Here is a 21,810-nt window from a genome sequence, read left to right as displayed (position 1 = left end):
CACGTAACGATTCAGTCCTTGTATTAAAATAATAAAAGTATAATGTCCCACAAATTAGCACGAGCTCTGACTAAAACCAGATCATTGTAAAAGAAGTGTTATTTTCTATAATGACCTCTATATTTTCACAGTGAACTCTGCCTGACATCAGAAAGAACAAAACTGGATAAAGCTAGCACTTGACTATTTTAGTTCTATTATTAGATGAAATTCCAGTGAGATAAACATCTTCTCCACACGACTTGGGAGTTCTGATGACCATCAAAATCATCAAAAAATATCCTTCTTGAAGCCATGCATACTGAGGCTAGTGGTAAGCATCCAGTAAGATCCAATATAGACTGTTTTTTTTCCCAAAACCATGTTGGTCCTCACAGTTAAAATCTTCAGTTCAGGCTTATCATGTTTCTCTTCAAATTTCATACTCATTGTAGTTATAAAAAGCAGGTGAGGGGTTCAAATCACTTATATGATATTTGTTAGGCCTGGGGGAAGCATTTTTCAAGAGCTGGCTTTGATCAAACTGCTCTCACTCAAGTGTTCGGTACTGTAACACTTTTGCGGGACAGCTGTCATTCTAGATGAAATGCCTACATAATGTTTTCTCAGTCACGGGACAGAGCTTGAGAAAGAGGAACAGGATGTACAGAGACTTCCTTCCTCACCATTCCTCTGGCATTACTAAAAAGGAACAAGATGCAAACTGATGAGTGGTAAGTAAAGACATGCACTGCCTAGCTCTTAAGATGGAAATGACAACATCCTTGTCTTGGGAGCAGGTATGTGACACTCTCTAGTGTCACAGCTGTTCTGCATTCCCCAGCAGTACCTCATGAGCCAAACATCAAAGGCATAGTTTGGCCCTGGAGAGTCATCCACTGCCAAAAGAATGCTCCTGAGAACTCTGAGCTGAGGCTCATCTCAAGTCTTGAGTGTTCCAGTGCTTCAGATCAAGTGAGCAGCCAGTGCAACTGAGTTCCTTCCAAACCTCACTCCTATTTGATTCCCCGCTTTCATGTTAATGGAAAACAGTGGAGTCAGAATAGCCTAAAACTGGTCAATTTGTACAGATAAGTAGTCCCAGAAATTGACTACATAAACATCCCTTTTGATTTTTTTTACGGATAAGGTAATAAAGTCTCAGAATTAACTACTTAAAGGCAAGCTGGCATTAAACTAGATATTGAGAAGATTTCTCTATGAGTTTGCTTTAGTCAATGTTATCTTAACAGAAGGAATTGTGTAAGTTTTTTCGGCCTTCTTATTGTGGGATAACAGGAGTATAGTTCAAAACAGAGGTCAGATATAGTTCTTGCTTCTACACAGGACAATGAAAAACAAACAACTGCATGGGTAGTCATATTACTAAAGCATGAACTTAATGCAGCACTGTGTGAATTTATGTTTGAAGTAATGCATAAAAAAGGAAAATATACTTTTATACACACCTCAGAATATCAGCTAGGGAACAACATCTCTGTATCACCACTTTTATTGCTTTTGACAGAATATTCATATAAAGGAAACCAAAGGCTATTCTTATCATGAAATAAAAAGCTGGGAACAAAACTAATTTCTGCTAATGAAAGCTGAGCAGTCCTCCTATTAAGGCAGATAAAATTCATGAGGAGTACTTATAGAAAAAAATAAGGCCAGCGTTGAGTAGGATATAATCAAACATTACCAAGAACAACTGTGGAAGACATTGTCAGAATATGTTTAAGTTATGCAAAGTTACATTAAATTAACATAATACTCTGATTGTAATACTATACATATTTGCTTTGACAAAAATGTTGGATGTTGCTTTGACAAGAAGTTGAATAAAGACGCAAACTAGCTGTCTGTTTGGGAACAAAGCTACTTATTACATTGCTGATTTACATGCATTTGCTAAAATTAGTAGTACCTCAAAAACTGGAGTCTTGCCTTTGGTAAGGGCAAGAAATCAGATAAATTTACATGCTACTACCTAATTTATGATGCAAACCTGTTCCTTTCTAAAAAAAAAAGCGCTAATTCTTAAATGAAAAAAAGACTAAGTTTTGGAAGAAGGCAAAGAGTTGATGATTGTGGGTTATTTATCAGTGAGCAATGAGTACTTTCTGACTTATGAATGAAATACTAATTCTAATGATGACAACATAGATTTTCCGTTTATTGTCTGAAGGAGCAGGAAAAGGCTCAAAGTATTTTTTAAATATATTCCTTAGAAACATATTAAGGATAATATACGCACACATTAAAAAGACGCTTTATTTATTTTTCTTTGAAAAATAACAGGTCAAAACGCATTCCTTAGATATCTTCAATTTTCCTTTAAAAAGACAGTTTGTAAATGCAGTGTCCATAATGCAACAAGTGAAGTAATACCGAAGTTTATATTCATAGCCTACACTTATATACTAACATATACACTAACATAGGGTGCTCTGAAAGCACTGTCTTCTAATTATTTCCATGGAAACTACAACAAAGTGCATGATAACACTGTTTGGTACAGCAAATTCCCACCAACAAAAAACTATTTTTCAACATAGACACTACCATTAGCCTATTAGAGCAGATGAGCTAATTGTGATGCTCTTCATTTTGTGGCGTGACAGCTGTTCACAGCCACCTGGAATGTGGCTTATCTTTCACATCACTATTGCCATCCACCATCTAGCATCGTGGGCCACCAAAATAAGAGGTGTTACTTTTGGAGCAGCACTTTTATAAATCCAAATATGTATGTATATATTTCAGTAAATAGTCTGCTTCCAGGCCTTTGTTGTTTATGGTAGGCAGATTTTAAATAGTTTTACAGCACAGAAGAGTAGAACCTGCAAAATTTCTATTGCAAAGCAGTGATCTCTCTTCGGCAGACAGTAAGTAAAGAGTTAATATATTAAAAGTAAACAAGAGGGATGAAAGGGTTAAATAGAAAAGTGCATTATATCGCTTCCTTCAACTATCTGGTTTAACGGTATATAAAGAACCTGTTTAACCTTCAAGACAATAAAGGTTATCACAAAAAAATAAACTTCTGAATTTTTTTTTTCCCCTCTCAATTTAATCTCTTCTGTTGCAGAAGTTCGAGAGATTTTATCAATTCTGTGCCAAGCCAGCAGCTGGTAAACTTTACTTAAATAGGAGAGAACAATTTCGTGAAAATCTTTTAGTGTGACTTACTGTACTAAAACCAATTTAAAGCAACTGCTAGCCACTGATTTCTAGATCTGATAAAGAAAGAATCACTAGTGCATCTAAAGGACAGAAGATACTTGTTACATCAATTAGAGAAGGACAACAATAAGCTGATCAAGACAAACAGTACTAGCCAAACTGCTCCCAGACATTCGCCTCTGGTCTGCTTCCATTAATCAGGGTACAATCTCTTCTGTGTACTCATACCACATGAAATCTTCAAAGGCATTTTCGAACTGGGGTAGAGCTCAGCAACTGGAACCAAGCGGTGGATTGATATCAGCATTTATTCTAATAGCCCAAAACCTAAAAACCACCCTTTGTAATTTTGCCATGGCTCAGTACAGTAATGAAAATCTGCATGACGTATCATGGGGCCACGTCCTCTGCAAAAAGAAAAACATACAAAAGACTGCTGGTTTTGCATTTGACCTAAATGTTTAGTCTGCCAGAATATTAAGGTAACAAGTAGAGATCTGATATAAAAATATGTAATTTTTTTTTTTTTTTTTTAGTTCTTCAAAGAAGATCGTGACTTTTGAATGTACCCACCACTACCTTATCTGTGGTCTCATGAGATTGAAGTAGTATTAACCTGCTGTTCAAATTCACAGTCAGAGCATGAACTTGTACATCAACCACACTACTGGAATTCTGGTTTTGCTTACATATGGACATAAGTGGATTACGCCATCTGGTATTAGGAACTACAGCCCTTTCACCATTTTCTGTAAGAGAAAGACTGGTCAGCAGCTATTAATTCTGAATACCTAAGAAAACCTTTCAGATTCTTCTTCCAAAAAAGCCCCCCTCAAGAGGAAAAAAAAAAAAAAAAAAAAAGTCTTTTATTCTAAAAATATATGTTGCTGACCCTGCGCGGTACTTGGAGGGTCTTTTCTGCTATTTTTTTAATACATAGAAAATATTTTCAAGAACATTTGAATTTCAAAAAAGGTCAGCATACAGTTGGTGTTTCCAGGGACCACAAGAAAGAAGTTTTGAAACACATGATTACTGGTTTTGCACTTCCGAGAATATTTCAGAAGGAAGGATCTCTCGTATGTAATGACGACTGCTCAAAACTCAAAGTGGTATCCTTAAAGATAAAACGCAATCTTTTTTTTTGTTTCTTAAATGCTTTTCTTTCAGAAGAATTTTAAGAGCTTACAGTTCCATTCTGACATGGAGTCTCCACGTTTTGTTTGGGTTTCTTTTGCTAATGAAAAATACTTAGAGAATAGAAAGCAGTTTTTAAAAAGAATGAATGATCATTTTAAAATTTTGAAAAATGATTTGAAATATAAAATCTTTACTACATTAAGAAGTAGATTCAAACAATATGTAAAAAATGTCATAAAACAAATAAACTTAAAAGGTCCTTATCTCTAAAAGATGGATCAGCTCTAAGATGTCCAGCACTTCCAGACATTATATCCAATTCTTCTGCATCAAATCCAAATGCTGATATCATTCCACAGTCAATTACAGGTGCAACACTCCTCTAAAATACTATGGTATGGAGTCACCTCCAAAAATGTTTATTTGACTTAGGCAGTGGTGAAATACTATGTGCAAAGGCAACCAACGACTTTTAAATATATTTAGTTTCATTTGGAACGTGACTGAGTGACACATAATTTACATTAATTACATCGTAGATCTCTTGGCACTTAACCCAAGTAGGCTCACCCTGAAGACAGTTAACAGAAGAGATAACTGCTGTACCATGAAACAATAAGTGGTTAGAGGCATCGTGATACTTACTACTCCTGAAATATACACAGAGGGAAGAACAAGGAGAAGCTACCGTGGAATACACACAAAGCCACTCCAAAAAAACAAACAACAAAAAAAAGCGAAACAGCAGACCAAACATATAAACAAATAAGAAGACCGGGCAAATTAAGCTATATGCATGTTTCAAAAACAGGTACTTTACTACAGCATGCATTGACTAAATAAACAGCGAGTGAAGCTGCTGCTAGCTCACAAGTTGTTATTCACTACTTCTTTCCCCTACTGCTGATCTCACTTCATTCCCCTCCCATATTCAGATAGCCTCAACTGGCAGATGCTTCTGTACCTATGACTTTATGACATCCTTAAATGCAAACTTCTTAGGTTGGAAAGTTTTTTGGTAGTTATCGGCACTTGATTCATTAGTAACACAGAGTAGTCGTAACTATGATCTGTATGGTCCAGGAAGGACTCTACTGCTCTCCAATAGAGGGGAGTGATTTGGTTAAGCAGGACACAGAACAAGAAAGATGCAGAGCTCTTGGATCTGGTCCAGAAGAGAGCCACTAAAATGATCAGAGGGCTGGAGCATCTCTCCTCTGAAGAAAGGTTGAGGGAACTGGACTTGCTTTAGCTTAGAGAAGACTCTGGAGAGTCCTCATTGTGACCTTCCGGTACTTGAAATGAGCAAATAAACAAAGAGGAGGGAGAATGACTGTTTACATGGGTTGATAGTGCAAGGGGGACAAGTTTTAAACCGAGACAGGGGAGGTCTAGGTTAGATATTAGGAGGATATTTCACCTAGAGGGTGGTGATACACTGGAACAGGGTGCTCCGAGTGGTTGTGGATGCCCCATCCCTGGAGGCATTCAAGGCCAGGCTGGATGGGACTCAGGACAGCCTAGTCTAGAGGTTGGCGACTCTACCCACGGCAGGGAGGGTGAAACTAGATGATCCTTGAGATCGCTTTCAACTGAGGCCATTCTATGATTTTATAACACACCAGTAATTGAACCCTGTAGGTAATACAACACTGACAACACCAATACCAAATTCAGATAGATAAATATATTACGACTTTATATAATCTTACTAACCGCAAAAAATAAAAAGGACAGTAAAATAAAATTACAATTTCAAAATATTCTGCATAATTTACAGACAAAGGTTTATTATTATGTAAATCTTCACAAAAATGCAACTAAAGAAGGAAATCACCGTATTATTAGAACAACATAGCCAAACATTTTCTAATGAAGCACAAATGTAAAGAAGAAAGAACTGGCACAGCCAACCTATCAGAACATTTACTCCTGTATTCTTCTTTAGTTCTCTGTTAAAATAAACATGGCGTTTAAAAATTAAAAGAAATTTTATATTTACATAGCTAAACAGTGTTCTGTTTAAGTGCCCAGATGTGTTTAAGAGGTGATAATATCATTAACAATATTAAATACATACATTTTAGGAAAATAAGCTAGTACATGCATATGTATTTGTTTACAATTCACTAAATAATAAATATGAAATTGAGAACTACATTTATTATAAGTCTACTGACCCTCTGCATTGTGGGAGCCCATGCAAGCCGTGAAAACATTGCTGGGAAAACTGAAAGGTTTGGTTAGGAAAGCCAACTTCTATGTAGCAGAGCAAAATCACTGAAACCTGCTTCCACTCATAACGGAAGTTTTATATTTTAATTACTTACTGTTGTTACTCAAGTCCTCTCAGACACTATCTGATCACGTTCAGTATTACTGTCCTGCAGACACTGACTTCAACATGCAGGGTAAATGCAGCTAATAAGCATAATTAGCTCAAACAGTGTATTTAATTTAGTTTTGCGCTAAAGACTAATTGCCTACTCAGCGAAGGGGAAGTGTAACATTTTTTTTAAAATGCTTACCCGAGGGCCCTGATCACCTTGATCTCCCTGCAAAGTGGAAAGATGAGATGATAGGTTTAACACAGCATCTGTGTGCTACCCAGCTCTCTTACATCATCTAACATTACACTGGGTCAGTACAAACTGTGTCTTTAGTTCATGCTGTGACGTATTTCCATTTACCTGGGAAGTGACACCCGTACATCAACTCACCTTCTCGCCTTTTGGACCAGGAGGGCCCTGAAAAAAAAAAATAGAAAGAAAGAATTAAAGTAATGAACTAAAGGCACCGCTGAAGCTATGGGATGCTGTAAGAAAGACATGCAAGCAAATACAACGATTTCTACATAACAAAGTGTTCCCTTGTCATTTTTTGCACCAGACACTGGTAGTATTCCAGAGACAGCTTCTTTGCAGTAATAACTATAGACACTGTGCAGTTATTCTTTGAATAGTTTGCTTACTCCATCTGCTGAATCAGACTACTTAGATAAGCAAAACTATCTCTGATATGGCAAAAGTTCTATTGATTTCAGTTATGGGCAACAATTTATCTCCTGTTAGATAATAAATATTTTCTAACACCGTAAAACTTCTTTTCAAGTGCAGTTAATAAATTCAGAGGCTTATAAATCTGCCATTTGTTTTGGCACCCTTCGTAGCTTAGATTGCCAAAGAAAAATGGATTAGAGAATCTAAAAGCAGTGCTTTCATATCTATCTTTGGAAACACAGAAGTTGATGTTTAGTCTCAAGCACGCTATTTTAGGTAAAATAAGCTCTTTTACGAGAAATCTGTGCAACACCATTCTGCAGAAATAATATTTATTGATATTTACCACCAGAGAAACAGAAAGGCAACAGTACCACAAAACAGCAAGGTTCTTTAATTTCCATTTTTATTGAGCACCTTCCAGAAAGCTACTCACAGGTTTCTGCAACTACTTTTCAGGTTGGTGTCTCGTGAATAAAAATGCTAGCAAGTCTGCAGACGATCAGCTGCTTACACAGAGCAGATGCAACCTCCAGCTTTCTGAAAGATGCACAGGTGTTTCATTACGAAGAAGGACCTGAGGTACCTATGAAAGCAGCTGGAAACAGAAAAGGAGCCACCCAAGCTAGACTGCCCACTATTATGATGGAAACGGCTGTGTGTGCTTGTACATGTATTGCATGTCAAACAAGAAAAGGTTGCAACAGAATTAAAAATAACCAAGGTTACTGAGAAGAGTATGCCTGGGCAGCTTCATAACTTGCATTTATAAAAATTCATGCAGCCCACATAAACGCAAGTGCAGGGAAAATCGGTCTGCTGGGTATTTTAGATGTAATGCAACTATGTTAATTACTACTGTAGCCAATTTTCTGATTATTTTTAAGGACTTCTGATCCACGCCAGAGTAGAGCATCTGCTGTTAAATCTTTCAGGAGTTTAAGCATATGCCATTCCTTCTGCAACCTGCCACCTCTTCCGCCTGCTGCAGAGGCCAGGGACACAAGTCTGCTACCTAGCCTCCCTTCCTCTCCCCTAGGGAGGACAGCACTTGCTGCAAGCTGAGTTGAAGCCGCCTGTGCCATTAACTGTGGCCTCTGCCCTTTTTGTGCTGCCCTGCAAGAAATCGGCCTCTTTACACACAAACCAAGCAAAATCACTGGATATATCTGCTGTACATTTTAAGTCTCTCCATTTATTCATTTATTTTATAGGTCATCTCGTATACATGCCATCAACATAGTGAGTTTGCATGCTCACCTTATTGGTAACACTAATTGCAGAGAATGGGAAGAATTAATCAGTGCAGGCTGCTACTTTGTTTGTTTATGGTGAACACAGAGCATAAGCAGAGGACTATGGCTATTCTACCTCTATGAATTATTAAAACATTACTGGCTATGAATATCTTACTGGCTGCAAACCGCAAATAGCATGACCTCCATCTGCTACAGTCAGAATCCTATTTCTTGGATCTTAGGCATGAAATTACAGATAGCACAACATGACCAAGAGAGCAGACAGATGTCGGATTTTAAATCTTGCTGTGAACATGGGAGATGTTACTGTCGTCATCCAAATGTTCAGCACTATCCTTACACTCATGGGTAGCCCTGCTTTCTGATGAGCTTTGGATCATGGCTGACTTGAGGTCAGTTGGTTCCAAGTAGGATGCCCAAGACCTCAGTAAACTAAGCTGGCTCAGTGGAGCAAAAACAAAGTAAAGTGTGCTCACAAGTGCCTTCACCAGCAAACCTTCGGACAGCTAGACTGTCTCCCTGGTACAGCTGTCAGCAATATGCTCAGCCAACTCCACCTGCAGAGGTGTCCCTGATGTGTTCCCTGTAGATTTTCCTCTGATAAGAGATCTCTAAAAATACAATCCACACTCTTTTTGTTGTTTTTTTTTTTTTAAATGAGAATCACAGACTTCAATTCAATTTTGTTCTCCTTTCTTTAAACAGGGTTTTCTGAAAATTACCTGTCCTCATGGTATTCAGAAATCTATTTTCAATTCATTGATCTATACAGGGCAAAGCGTGTAATTAGAACCATTTGAAGTTAACTCACCCTTTCAGCATATAAGCTTTTTTCATGCAAAGCTTTTTCAATATATGACAATTTTATTGTACCAGAGGCTAAGAACAGTTTTTTTTCCAAATGGCCACAAAAGCATTTTTGGTGTGAACATTCTCACAAGTCTCTGCACTTGCATTTCTAATGCTTCTCCTTTGCACTATTTGGCTTGGAAAAAAAAAAAAAAAAAAACACCAAAAAAAAACCAAAAACACAAACCAAACAATCCCAAACAAAAATAGTTCTTTCAGATGCTATCAAAAAGAACCAGTAGGGTTTCACTTAAAGAAAATTAATGTAATTCTGACATGGCAAGGTCACCCATCTTTGGTTCTTCCCTCATTGCTTCAATTGTTCTCTGTTGTTTCTGCAAGTTTAAAAAGAAAATTCCTATCCTCAGTCTTTGACATCTTCTTTCCATTTGTGCTGAGAAATTCTCCCAAGGTTTTTACAGCAGGCTTTACTAGTCTGTGTACACTGAGTGGAGGAAGAGAAGAAAAAAATATGAGGAAAAGCTGAGTTTATGGGGGCAGGGCATGATTAGGAGATGGATTTGTTTAAAGGAGGACAAGATTTCTTCTGTTGAAGGCTACAGACACAAAGAACTGAGTGAGTAAAATAACACTGGCTTTGCGGGCCACAGCATAGACATCCTGCTTTTTTCCCAAGGAGACTTCTGCACTTTCATTTATGAGATGGCAGAGATCAAGCCACTAGCTGCTGCACAAATGTGAAAGCATTTTGTGTAAGTTATATGAAACGTCTGAGGTCAGAGCATTTCTGAAATAACTTTACAGTGTTTTCACTGGAAACAGAGACTCTTTTCTCAGAGTGTAATTATCTGCTCCAGACTACTATACATTTCCAAAGAGAGTTTATAGCCTGTTTCACATAAGGAAGGCCTTGTAAATCACAAACACATGCAAAATCTGCATTCATAATTAGGCGACAAATACTACTGTTTTTAAAGCAAGATCTTCTAAAGCAGACTGAAAGGCCTCCCGGCACCTGCCAGCCAAGAATTGAAATCAAGGTCAAATCCGTTCAACAGTCATGTTCAGGATTATTGGCAAATGATTTTTTTTGGGGGGCGGGGGTGGCAGCGGGATAGAGAGGCTATCAAAATCTCATTTCTCCTCTCTCACGAAATTCTTACATTATTATAAATGTGTTTAAGGAGTGGAGGGACAAGAGGACACAACATTGGAGAACAGGAGATGAACCCTTGTGGTCTTTACTCAGGCAACACTCTCAGATAGGTTAACTGGATATTCTTGAGTGTGATCAGCATGATTTTTCATATAACTTGTATTTTACAATTCATTTCCTGAAATAAGCTAAATTTGCATTCCACACTTTCAGCCATTACCTCCTTCATAATTTTTCACGATACATTTTAGGGGAGATTTATATTAGATGTTAAAGAGAAATTTTTCATTCAAAAGGTGGTGAGGCAGTAGAACAGGTTGCCCAGAGGAACTCTGGAAGCCCCATCCCTGGCGGCATTCAAGGCCAGTGTGGATGGGACCCTAAGTAACCCGGTGTAGTACCTGATATAGTGATTGGCAATCCTTCTCATGCCGGGGGAGTGGAACTAAATGATCTTTGTGGTCCCTTCCAACTGAAGGCATTCTGTGATGCATTCAAGGGATGCCTTCAAGAGACAGTATTTTATTTATACTCATTTTACAAACATTCAGAAGGTTCTGGAGTCCCTGACAGATATACATCTTTTCCTACTGCTACATATCTGTCTTTAACTGTAATAAAGCAAGTTTGACCATAACTTCACGAAAGGCTCCAAGCATCAATAGAAATGCAGAAATGAAAATACTAAGGGATATTCTGAAAGGAGTTTAAAGAAACAGCAATGTTTCCAGTCTAAGACAAAAGCTATGAAGTCTTCACAGAGGAACTGGGACTTTTTAGTGACAGTTAGATAACACTGCATAAAGAAGCTGCCCATATCCAGCTGCCAACAACCAGTTGTTGGTAACCAAATAGTGAAATCAATTGGATTGTGACCCCCAGGTCCTGGTGGGATCGTCTGGCTTCCAAGATTCCTAGGGAACTGGGGATGCCAAACTTGACAGTTTCAATCAGACAGAGCTACCACAGCACTCTCAGTAACAAGTCTTTAGGTAGGCACCATGTTCCTTTATTTCCACCAAAACAAATACAGCCATGGGTTAAGTCATCCTGACTGAATGCATCTTGCAAGATTCTGCCTTTGTTTTCATTTTGGATGAAGCAACATACAATGCATTTACCACTACAAGCAGTCACAGCATCCCCACTAAGACTGGAACTGGCAGCATAAGGGAACAATAGCCTTGCAGAAAGGAACACTGAAGTGAACCAGTCAGTTCTAATACTAGCTAGGCAAATTCAAGAAGGAAGCCAATCTGCCAACTTGCTTAAATACATATTTACAATTGCATGAATACACTAAGTCAATTCCTGCAGTTTACTTTGAGGGATAAAAGCTGTTTGCAGCATGTAACAACACACTACTCAGAAAAAAAAGTTTGGTTTTTGTTTCTTAGAAATTTGGCTCATGACTTTCAACTTGACCAAATCACAAGTTGCTGAGTGGAACAACATTCCTCAGCCTAACCTATTGATGTTAGGGAATATTAGGATCAGATATAATGAATCATAAGGTAAGAAATGGCAAGGAATATTAAAACACATAATTTCTAAGTTCCTATGCTCATAATCTTATGACCTCCATGCAAACCCTGAGCTACTGAGCAATGTGGTTTTGGCATTTACTTAACTTGTCCATTTCTACAGTCAATGCTTACAATGCCAATATCACATCTCACATAAGTTTTACAAGCATTTGCAAGAATTTCCAGTGAACCTGAACAGCTTCTATATCTGAAATAATATTATCTTCTCTTACATATATTTTATCCTTTCCATGGGATACGGCTGACTCATGGTGAAGCCTTTAAAAAACCAAACAAAAAATACAATAACCACAAAAAGACTTACTGATCTTTCTTTGGCTTCCCTTATATTCTCCAATTTTTGTTACAATTTTCTAAGGCAGAGAAAACAAAACCTTAACATTTTACACAATGACTGTGTCTGACTTAATAAATGCTATGTAAAAGGATGTAATCTGAGAAACATAAAATTGATATATACGCAGCAATCTAGAAAACATCTCAGTTTACTTGTTGATGTGAGCATTTAGTGAACTCTGCCATAAACCCACACATCTCTACTGAGAACTCAATGATTTATTCCAATACATAAATCAGGCAGGCTCATGAACTGCAGGCAGAAGAGCACTACCTACCCAAAACACATCAAGAAAGGGGAGATGGACCTTACAACAACTGTAATTTAGACATCTTTATTTCTCACACAGTGCTTTTGCTGAGATTAGGATGAAGAACTTTATTGAGGTTTACAAAGACATTAACAAAAAAAATCAGATAAGTAGATAAGCTGCAAATGGGTTACTGCAAACAAACACTCCCTTATCCAGGAAGAAACATAAGGCTCAGCGTTCCATACAAGATGAGCCCTCATTCTTTATCCAATATCATTACTTTCATTCTTTAATCTGTAAAGCTGTCCTCTTCCCATTTTTTTTTGCTCCTTCAGATAAGCTTTTTTTTTTTTTTTTAAATTTGTAAAACCACAAACATCTAGATAAGTAATCTAATAAAAATTCCATGGTACCTATTTGCTTGGGCATGACAAATCAAGGATCAGTCATAGTATAATTTAAACAAGTAGAATCTGAATCAACTCTTAAATCACTTGTGAATAGAGTAGCTAAAGTACATGTCAGCAAGACCAAGGATGTGGTGACAAAAAAAAAAAAAAAAAGAAGCCATTTTCTTGTCTTTACTAAAGTAAAAAACCTTCTACTTACCATTTATTGTTCATTACACTGTGAGGTAAACATTTACTGAGCATAAGCCCTCACTACCTTGCGACGAGAACACTTTCCTATTCTCCAACTCATAGCTGTGTACCAATATTAGCTCTGATGCAATACTGTAAATAAACCAAAAATTCTAGCTAGTGTAATGGAAATCTCACCATACTAGACTTACCAAACAGGACATAAAAACCACAGACTAGAAAGTCTGCTATTGATAAGTCTCATTTTATAGACAAGCATCCAGAATTTGTAATGCCATCAGTGCAGGGAAGATGTGAATATATAACCTTGGGCTTACACTGAAAACAGAAACATTCAAATTTTTAGCTCACCCTCAGAACTGCATAGACAGCTGAAAACACAACTGAAGCATGTCCTGAACAACCAAAATCCCTCAAAACAAGCTAAATGCTGAGCTTTTGCTATTATTAGTGGTACATTTGATATTTACAATCCAATCTCAGGATTTTTTGGAGTTCAACTCACGATGAAATATTTTAAATAACAGTAAAACAAAAAATACCAATTTTAATGTTTGGTTTCTATAACATCCCCTAAATGAAATTTTCCTTTGATACAAATTGGTCCAGACCTTCTATTCTTCTGGCAATCCTCCAGCAGATCTCTGCCTTATTACACATGCCTCTGAGACTTGAAAAAGCATGTCATCTTCTTACAGTAAAATCAAAAACTCCTCAACTCTCTCAGACCATTCCATACTGTTTTACCTTCACAGAGACTGTCTCTTCCTATTGCTTTCCTTGCAAGAGAACAGATACTCGGAGTCCCACTCCATCCTACACCAGACTGCTCAGCAGTAGATTATTATTCTGTATTCCTGTATATTCTCTCCGTGCATCCATGCACGTGACAGAATTCACAAGCAAGACTACATTTCTATCTCAGTATTCACTCAGTAATTGAGAATTTACATCACATGTGGCAAAATCAATTCTATATGTCATAGCTGCTGTGGAACAAGCAAAAAGGAGTATCAGTAAATGAAGATATTAGAAATCACGGGCTTCTTGATAAAAGTTCAATAGTTGATAACATTCAGAAACAAAATAAAGTGCAGTTGACCAGGGCCTTATACTTTCATCTATAAATATTCACTGAAGTCAACAGAAATGACCCCATAGGAATTCAAGGAGCAATGAATTAGGCAACTATAAACCTATATGTCTGGGAGACAGGAAGACAACAAGTAAAAGGCAGCTTACAGATTTTACAGTAAAAGAACTGGAGGGTAAAGTGTTTTCCAGATAGACTGCTTCACCATTTCCACAGAACTACATTTATTGTTGTGTCAAAGTACTGAAGCAGGAAAGAAGTTACACCTATAAACAAGTTTTATTGCCACAGACTTCACATGTTTCATTTTGTATCGGACATTAAATGGGATATGAAACAATGAAGAAAAATATCTAGATCTGCTTAATCTCCCAGTTATCTGCTTTTATTAGAATAGCAGTAGCATGGTACAACTTCAGAGGAATTTTCTTTAGTCACCTGTGAGGATGTTATCAGTAGGTAGTCAATAAGCAGACTGTACCAATACAGAGGACCTTTGCTGTAAAGGTATGACATTTATCTGCTTGTGCTGGAAGCCAGGTGCATCAGCTACTGATACCTTTAAGTCAATCAAAACATTCTACTTTATGGAAGCTATTAATACACTTAAAAAAAATCAAAATAAAAACTTAGAAAAACAACAATAAAACATAGTAAGATATACTTGAAAGGAAGACCAATACATTTCTGTGGAATTTAGTGCTCATAAAACTGTAGGAATCACAGAACCACATTCTGGCTTTCTTTCCCAACACAAAGGAAATTAAACAAAAGAACTATTCCTCCTGCCTATCAAACTCCTGAAAATCCTTTTTCCAGATATTTGAGTTAGAAAATACACCCTGAAGTATTTTTATACTTCCTCTGGTAGATTTTTATCCATAAGTCAGTTCTCTCATTTATTCCTTTAAGTGTAGAAAGAAAGCAGCTTCTTGCAGAGAGTTAACAACTTCCTGTTATTTTCAGGAATACTAGTTCATAATGTAACATTTCCTTCCTTTATTATTATCACTTCTGCTTTTTTTTTTTTTTTTTTTTTTTTTTTTAAACTAAAGCTTGAACAATAGTTCTGTAATTTAGAAACCTCTGGTGCTTGCCTGGTTACTTAGCGTTCTGAAATAATTCAGCTAAAATGACAGCACCTTTTAGATATTTAGCTTTTTTTTGTGAGCCTTAAAAGAACCTTTTTGATGAGGACCACAGGCTGAGCTTCAAGTATTTTGGAAAACAACAACAACAACAACAAACAGACAAAAGAAAGTAACAGAATAGTTTCAGAACAATTGAGATTCACCACTGCTGTCACTACCTACACGCTATCAGTCACTACAAGTGCTTTGTGGTCACTGAAGTCACAGCATTTCTCAGCTTTCAAATCCTGTGGATCTTTCAACTTCGGTCATTCATTTGCTACTTTGAAGAGAAACAGCATGCAAATATGAAGCAGGTATATCATCCTATGAATACCAATAAGGTTAAGGAGATCTACATATTTTAGAGCAAGGTAGGGAACTCTACCAAAAAATCATAAACAAGCAGACAGTGAAACAAAAGCAAGCCAATTCAAGGAAAAAATAACTTGATTGTTATGACCCAATTCGTTCTCCTCAATTTGTTGTTTTCCTCACTCTACCTCTTCTCTCTGCCGAGAAGGAATTAAAACATCCAAAATTCATTACTGAGAAACTAACATTAATTGCAAATTATTTCTGGAGGTCTGGCATCCTTATTTAAGAATTTCATTCCATACTTGCTGTCATAACAAGGCATATTTACATTAAGGTAACAAAGGCTGAATTTGTGTAATTGAGCAAAAACTGGCTACAAGTAGAAGTTCTGTAGCCAACACACGTGCTGTATTTCAACACTAAATTTTATTTCAGCATGAAGATTTCAACAAATATTTTTATACAGGAGGTCACTTCCATTCACTGCAGTAAACCCAAAGTAATCACATTTAGTCCAGTAGCATCAGCCCAAACTTTTTAATATATACTTCCCCACCCAAGGCATTTCATCTTATGCATGCACTTTTTACTTTTCCTTCCAGACTTTACTACTCTGTACAGGATACATTTGTTCATTCAAGGAAATACTACTGGTTAAAAAAAAAAAAAAAAAGTAGCTTGTTAGATTACTTAATATCATGGTTAGTAGGACAAAAGCAGTAAAATACTAGTATGAAGCCATAACCATCTAAAATACTGCCTTAGGAATAGAAAAAGTTCTAATACACAGCAATATAACATTCTCAGCTTAAGAGCAATGAAATTATTCCACCATCTAGGTAACTTTTTTTTTTTTTTTTTTTTTTAAATTTGAGGATATGCTAAGGCTTGAGAAAAAAAGCATTTTAGTCAAATACCAATTTAAACTTCCCAGAAGATTATATCCTTCCCCATTTGCCCTTACGTATGCTGTAGTGCTTTAAATGGTTTCTGTGTCTGCCGAGCAAATACAGGCTATCAGCACCACCCAAACAAACCCTTATACAAGAACAGCTTGACAAATAATGGTAAAATCCATACAGCACAAGTCCATGTGAGGCAACTGTCAGTACTAGTGATGAAAGACACCTCCAAACTATTCTATCTGGCTGCTAAAAGAGATCAAGACTTTGACTCTTAAGTCATGCTCAAGTCTTGATGGGAATACGTCAACCCTTAATCACAGATAAATTTTTGTTAAGTTAAAGAGTATACAAAGATAAATGCATAAATGTTATCAAATGAAGTAACACATAGTAAAGTAACACAAACAAATGGTACTGGAAGACTAAGCCTTTCATTTCTCTGTCAATTTGCCCAACTACGGCAGGAGAAAACTACAATAACATCCTTCGAAAAGCTATTTTGAGAACTGTTCAGATTTGTAAAGTTTGAGCTGAAACAGTAAATTCAAAGGAATTTTTATACCAACTATAAACATATACATATACATACACTTATGCATAGACATATATAAAAGGGAGATGACTAAAGATATTTTTGTAACCTTTAAGACTGGCACCATCTTTTTTTTTATACAGGAAGCAATTTAAGACAACATTAATTTTATTACAAAACATTTTTTTCCTTAAGACTAATAATTCAGTCTGCAAAATTCAGAACATCTTCAGGGGAAATTACAGACACATGTATATGTTTACATAAGTGGATGTTCTTTCTTTTTGGCAAATGATCACTAACAGAGATGTACTGTGCAATATAACTGGATTGCCTTCCTGAAAATACAAGATTACCTTACACGCTTCTCAGCAGCTCACAATTCTTAAATATTACTAACCGATCTCAGGAAAAAAAAAAAAAAAAAAAAAAATCACTGGGAACTTCTATGCTTTTGTAAGGGCAGCCGAAGCATTTTCAAAGGCAGAATTCTGAGTTAAAACTCACAAACAGAATGGTGACTTACATGCCGCAGTTAATAGCATTTCTGGAAGTAAAAATATAACTCCTGTGAAAGAAACTGCTATGCTTTTTTTTTTTTTTTTTTAATAGAACCATAGAATAGCCTTTGACCATTTGGAGGTTTGACTTCAAAGATTATTTAGTTTCAACCCCCCTGCTATGGTGGTTGGTGACCCTGCACAGACCAGGCTGCCCAGAGCCACATCCAGCCTGGTCTTGAATGCCTCCAGGGATGGGGCATCCACAACCTCCTTGGGCAACCTGTTCCAGTGCGTCACCACCCTCCAGGTGAAGAACTTCCTCCTAATGTCTAACCTAAACCTCCCTGTCTCAGTTTAAAACCATTCCCCCATCCACCCTCGTAAACAGCTGTTCCCCCTTCAAGTACTGGAAGGCCACAGTGAGGACTCCTCAGAGCCTTCTCTACTCCAAGCTGAATAACCCTAGTTCCCTCAACCTTTCCTCACAGGAGAGATGCTCCAGCCCTCTGATCATCTTAATGGCCCTCCTCTGTACCCACTCAAAGAGCTCTACATCCTTCCTGTACTGGGGGCACCAGGCCTGGACACAGTCCTCCAGATGGGGCCTCACAAGAGCTGAGTAGAAGAGAACAATCACCTCCCTCTCCCTGCTGGCCACCCCTTCTTTAATGCAGCCCAGAACACAGTTGGCCTTCTGGGCTGCAAACACACACTGCTGGCTCATGTCCAGCTTCCCGTCCACCAGGACCTCCAAGTCCTTCTCTGCAGGGTTGCTCTCAAGGAGATCTTCCCCCAGTTTGTATAAATACCCAGGATTGCCCCGACCCAAGTGCAGCACCCTTAATTCTCACTCCCCTCAAACTGACTCATACTTAAAGAATAACGCATCGCAGCTCTTTATTCCAATACCAATTCAAATTGAAGAACCTGAAACATTTCTGCTAACATCTAAAGCTGCTTTAAGTCAAACTTCAAGTGACAAGAGTGTCACTTTATGACAGAGATAAAAACAAAAACATTTTGTAGCTTATAATGGAAAAAACTTAAAAGGAAAACAACTACAATACTGACAGAAATAGAAATATTTCACTTATGAAGTTTCAAAACAAGACTTCAGCTATCAATCTGAAACCCAAATATCCCAGGCCTGCTCTAGTTTGCAGTGTTCCAGCAAAGAAAATCAGCAGGGCTCTGGACTGATAGCAGCTGATCAAACAATCTCTGATAGTTTTTCACAGGGTTTTCAAAATAAGGTCTAAAATATACTATCATTATCTTAAAGCCTGTTGGAAATACATATTTTTAGAACTCTTCATTTCTTAACACCATCAAGACTACTGGAACCTGCAAGAAATTGAACTGGAACTCAAAGCTGAGTACAACATGAGAACCGGTAAAAACAAACTAATATTGCTTATATTGAATTAAAAAGCTTAATATTGAATTAAAAACACGTGCAGCAGAATAGCAAAATACTATATAACGTTCCTGAACACAGTGCAATATTTTGCTTTGACATAATTCCTAGTAAAACGGAGCACTCCTATATTTCTCCCATCTGTAGTACAGTATGAAGAAAACAGAGGTAATTTTACAAATAAATGATTGCGGAATAAATGTTTCAGAGTTCATATTTATATTTTGACAACTCTGTACATCTCATTGGAATCACAATACTAGGTTTGCAGTTGCTTTTTTGTACTCATATGTGCCATCTTAAACCAAGCAATGCCATACCTAATTAAGGATTACAAGTCATTTTGGCTTCACAGATCTTCACTTACTGTTAGAAGATTTAGCATACTCTGAATTACCAGAATGACTAAGTGTGATTTCCTACAACATCTATGCTAATGTATGCAAGTGAGATACGCCTTTATATTCACTCAAGTAAAGCAAATATTAAAAATTCTTTTTAGAAATTAATGATGCCAACATAAGAAATGTTGTTAACACTATACAGATAAAAAGATCTCCCATATGTTTTCTTTTTAAATTGTTTGGGTTTTTTTTTTTGTTTGTTTGTTTTGTTTTTTTTTAATTTTAAGACTTGGATTTTCAAAGTAGCAGTACCACAAGTGGTCATTCTTGGATTACTGAGATGAGGTTAATCAATTTTAAAATTCTGGGTCCAAACATCTTGACTACTCCAAGAACCCATCCTCCAGGCCTTCTTCATACACTTCACAAGGTGTGTATAACCCTCCACTCTGGAGGGAATTCTTCAGATTTAGAAAAAAGAAGAAACCTTAGTAACAACAGATCTTCATTGTGCAGACAGCCAGAGCTGACATTAGATAGCATGAAGAGATCCTCTACAAAACTCTGTACAATGAATATTCTAATTTTGTGTTTACAAATACTCAAAACCAGATTTGAATACATATTTGCTAAATGAGAAGAATACAAATCACTTATTTTCCTGATTCTTAAAAATACATTGGAAATAAACTTCCAGTTCCAGGAAATGCCGTGGAACATCCTGCTACTTCAGCACTAGATTTCCAGACAGTTACTGAAATTGTAACTCAAAAATATGCTTATCAGAGTAGGTAAAAAGGCCACCATAGCACAGCTAGGACAGGAGCCTGATCTCCATTTTGGCCATCTGATGTTTGATGAACAAGACTAACAAGTCTGTTTCCAAGGCAAGTTCACTTAGCAGGGTATGGTAGGGAAGTCATAGATATGCCACAAGCAGTAATTTTAGCTAAAGGGTGAGGAAAGAATTAAAAAAATAACAAAAACCTGGGAAGCTGAACACAAGATTCAATACTGCTGGAATTTAGCTCGTTTATGCCTGGAACTTATTCCCTTTGGTCTTTTCAGTTAATGTGGATGCTTCCTTAGTGTTGGTGCGACTAACAGCCCAGCATCATTTGTCCCTGAATTTCCAATTGTGTTTCCTCCTCAAAAAGCAAAGAATCTCTTTTTTTACAATAATGGCACCTGCTTAGCTGAAAAGGCATTCAACATTCACAGCTATGTTAGTTTATGCACACATAATTAAGTCTACCTGTGGAGATTTAAGTGTTTCTGTATTTTAAAAGTGCTTATCATTGTTGTCAAATTATTTTAACTAAGTTAACTTCAATTCTTATCAAAATAGAGAAACCAACACTTAATAAAGCAATTAAATCCAATTCCATATGGGAAGGTAAATTCCATTGTTTGGGTCATAAACATTCATGTACATCTGTTGCAGGTAAAGAAGTTTTGAGATTATTTCTCCTCCTGTATTTTTTGACATGGTTAAAAAGGATCAAGCTATACAGTTATAAAACCAAGGAAAGAAAACAGCTAGATCCTTGCTTTTTTATTTGGTAACTAGCATAAAATGAAAGGCCATTATGGCATTGGTTTCCTCAGGTTCACAAGTTAATATGGGTTGGGTGATTCCAGAGAAGATTGCAGTTTCACTCCTCTTCAGGAGTTCTACTACAGCTTTAGAAAGGAAAAACAAAAGGTAAAGCTCCCACTGCAAAATACATGAGGCTCTCTAGAACCTTGTTAATGCCCATTGTCAAAATATTCTCTGATCCCAAAACTCATAGTAAATTTTTTCTAGCCACAGTAGCATCAAATATTCAACCTCATTACTGGTTTAGAAGGAACACACTCTTATCTGTTGTGTTTGGCTGTATTCCCCCAGTCTATGTTTACATGACTATTACATAAGACTAATTTATTTTTTTCTTTTTAAAGAAACTACATTAAGTCAACTTCTACTGCTGTATATGAGCCCAAATTCTCAGACTACGGCTAATTGTATGTAAATGAAATTAAGTAAAACTTAATTAGTTTGAACTTGCTAATAGCATTTGAGAGAGGAATTTATGACTTGAATGTTTGCAGTTTGAGGTTCTGTTTTGCTAAATTTAGCACCTGCTGACAACAATATCTAACACAGGACATGATCAATATAGTACCTCTTAGCACTGTTTACATGCTAGAAACCAGTTCAGAATGAACAAAAATACTGATTCCAAGTCTTTAGATGGAAAATAGTATTTGGAAATGATATTTGACTCCCTTTCAATGAAGGATCGCAGTAACAG

At 36.8% G+C, this 21,810-nt stretch overlaps 1 protein-coding gene across 1 annotated transcript in view; it reads right to left on the bottom strand.

Annotated features, from left to right (window-relative positions):
- COL25A1 (collagen type XXV alpha 1 chain) overlaps positions 1-21,810 on the bottom strand; it is a 126,792-nt gene that overhangs the window by 93,138 nt on the left and 11,844 nt on the right. The window contains exons 3-4 of the mRNA XM_085222295.1: positions 7,029-7,055; positions 6,837-6,863 (exon numbers count right to left, since the gene is read on the bottom strand). Of these exons, the coding sequence (XP_085078421.1) occupies positions 6,837-6,863; positions 7,029-7,055 (54 nt within the window). The remainder of the gene's footprint in view (positions 1-6,836; positions 6,864-7,028; positions 7,056-21,810) is intronic.

Source organism: Meleagris gallopavo, chromosome 4, assembly GCF_905368555.1.
Source record: "Meleagris gallopavo chromosome 4, MGAL_WU_HG_1.1, whole genome shotgun sequence".
NCBI classification, from domain to species: domain Eukaryota; kingdom Metazoa; phylum Chordata; class Aves; order Galliformes; family Phasianidae; genus Meleagris; species Meleagris gallopavo.
Note: the sequence above shows the minus strand (reverse complement) of the source record. Positions and strands in the feature narration are given on the sequence as shown.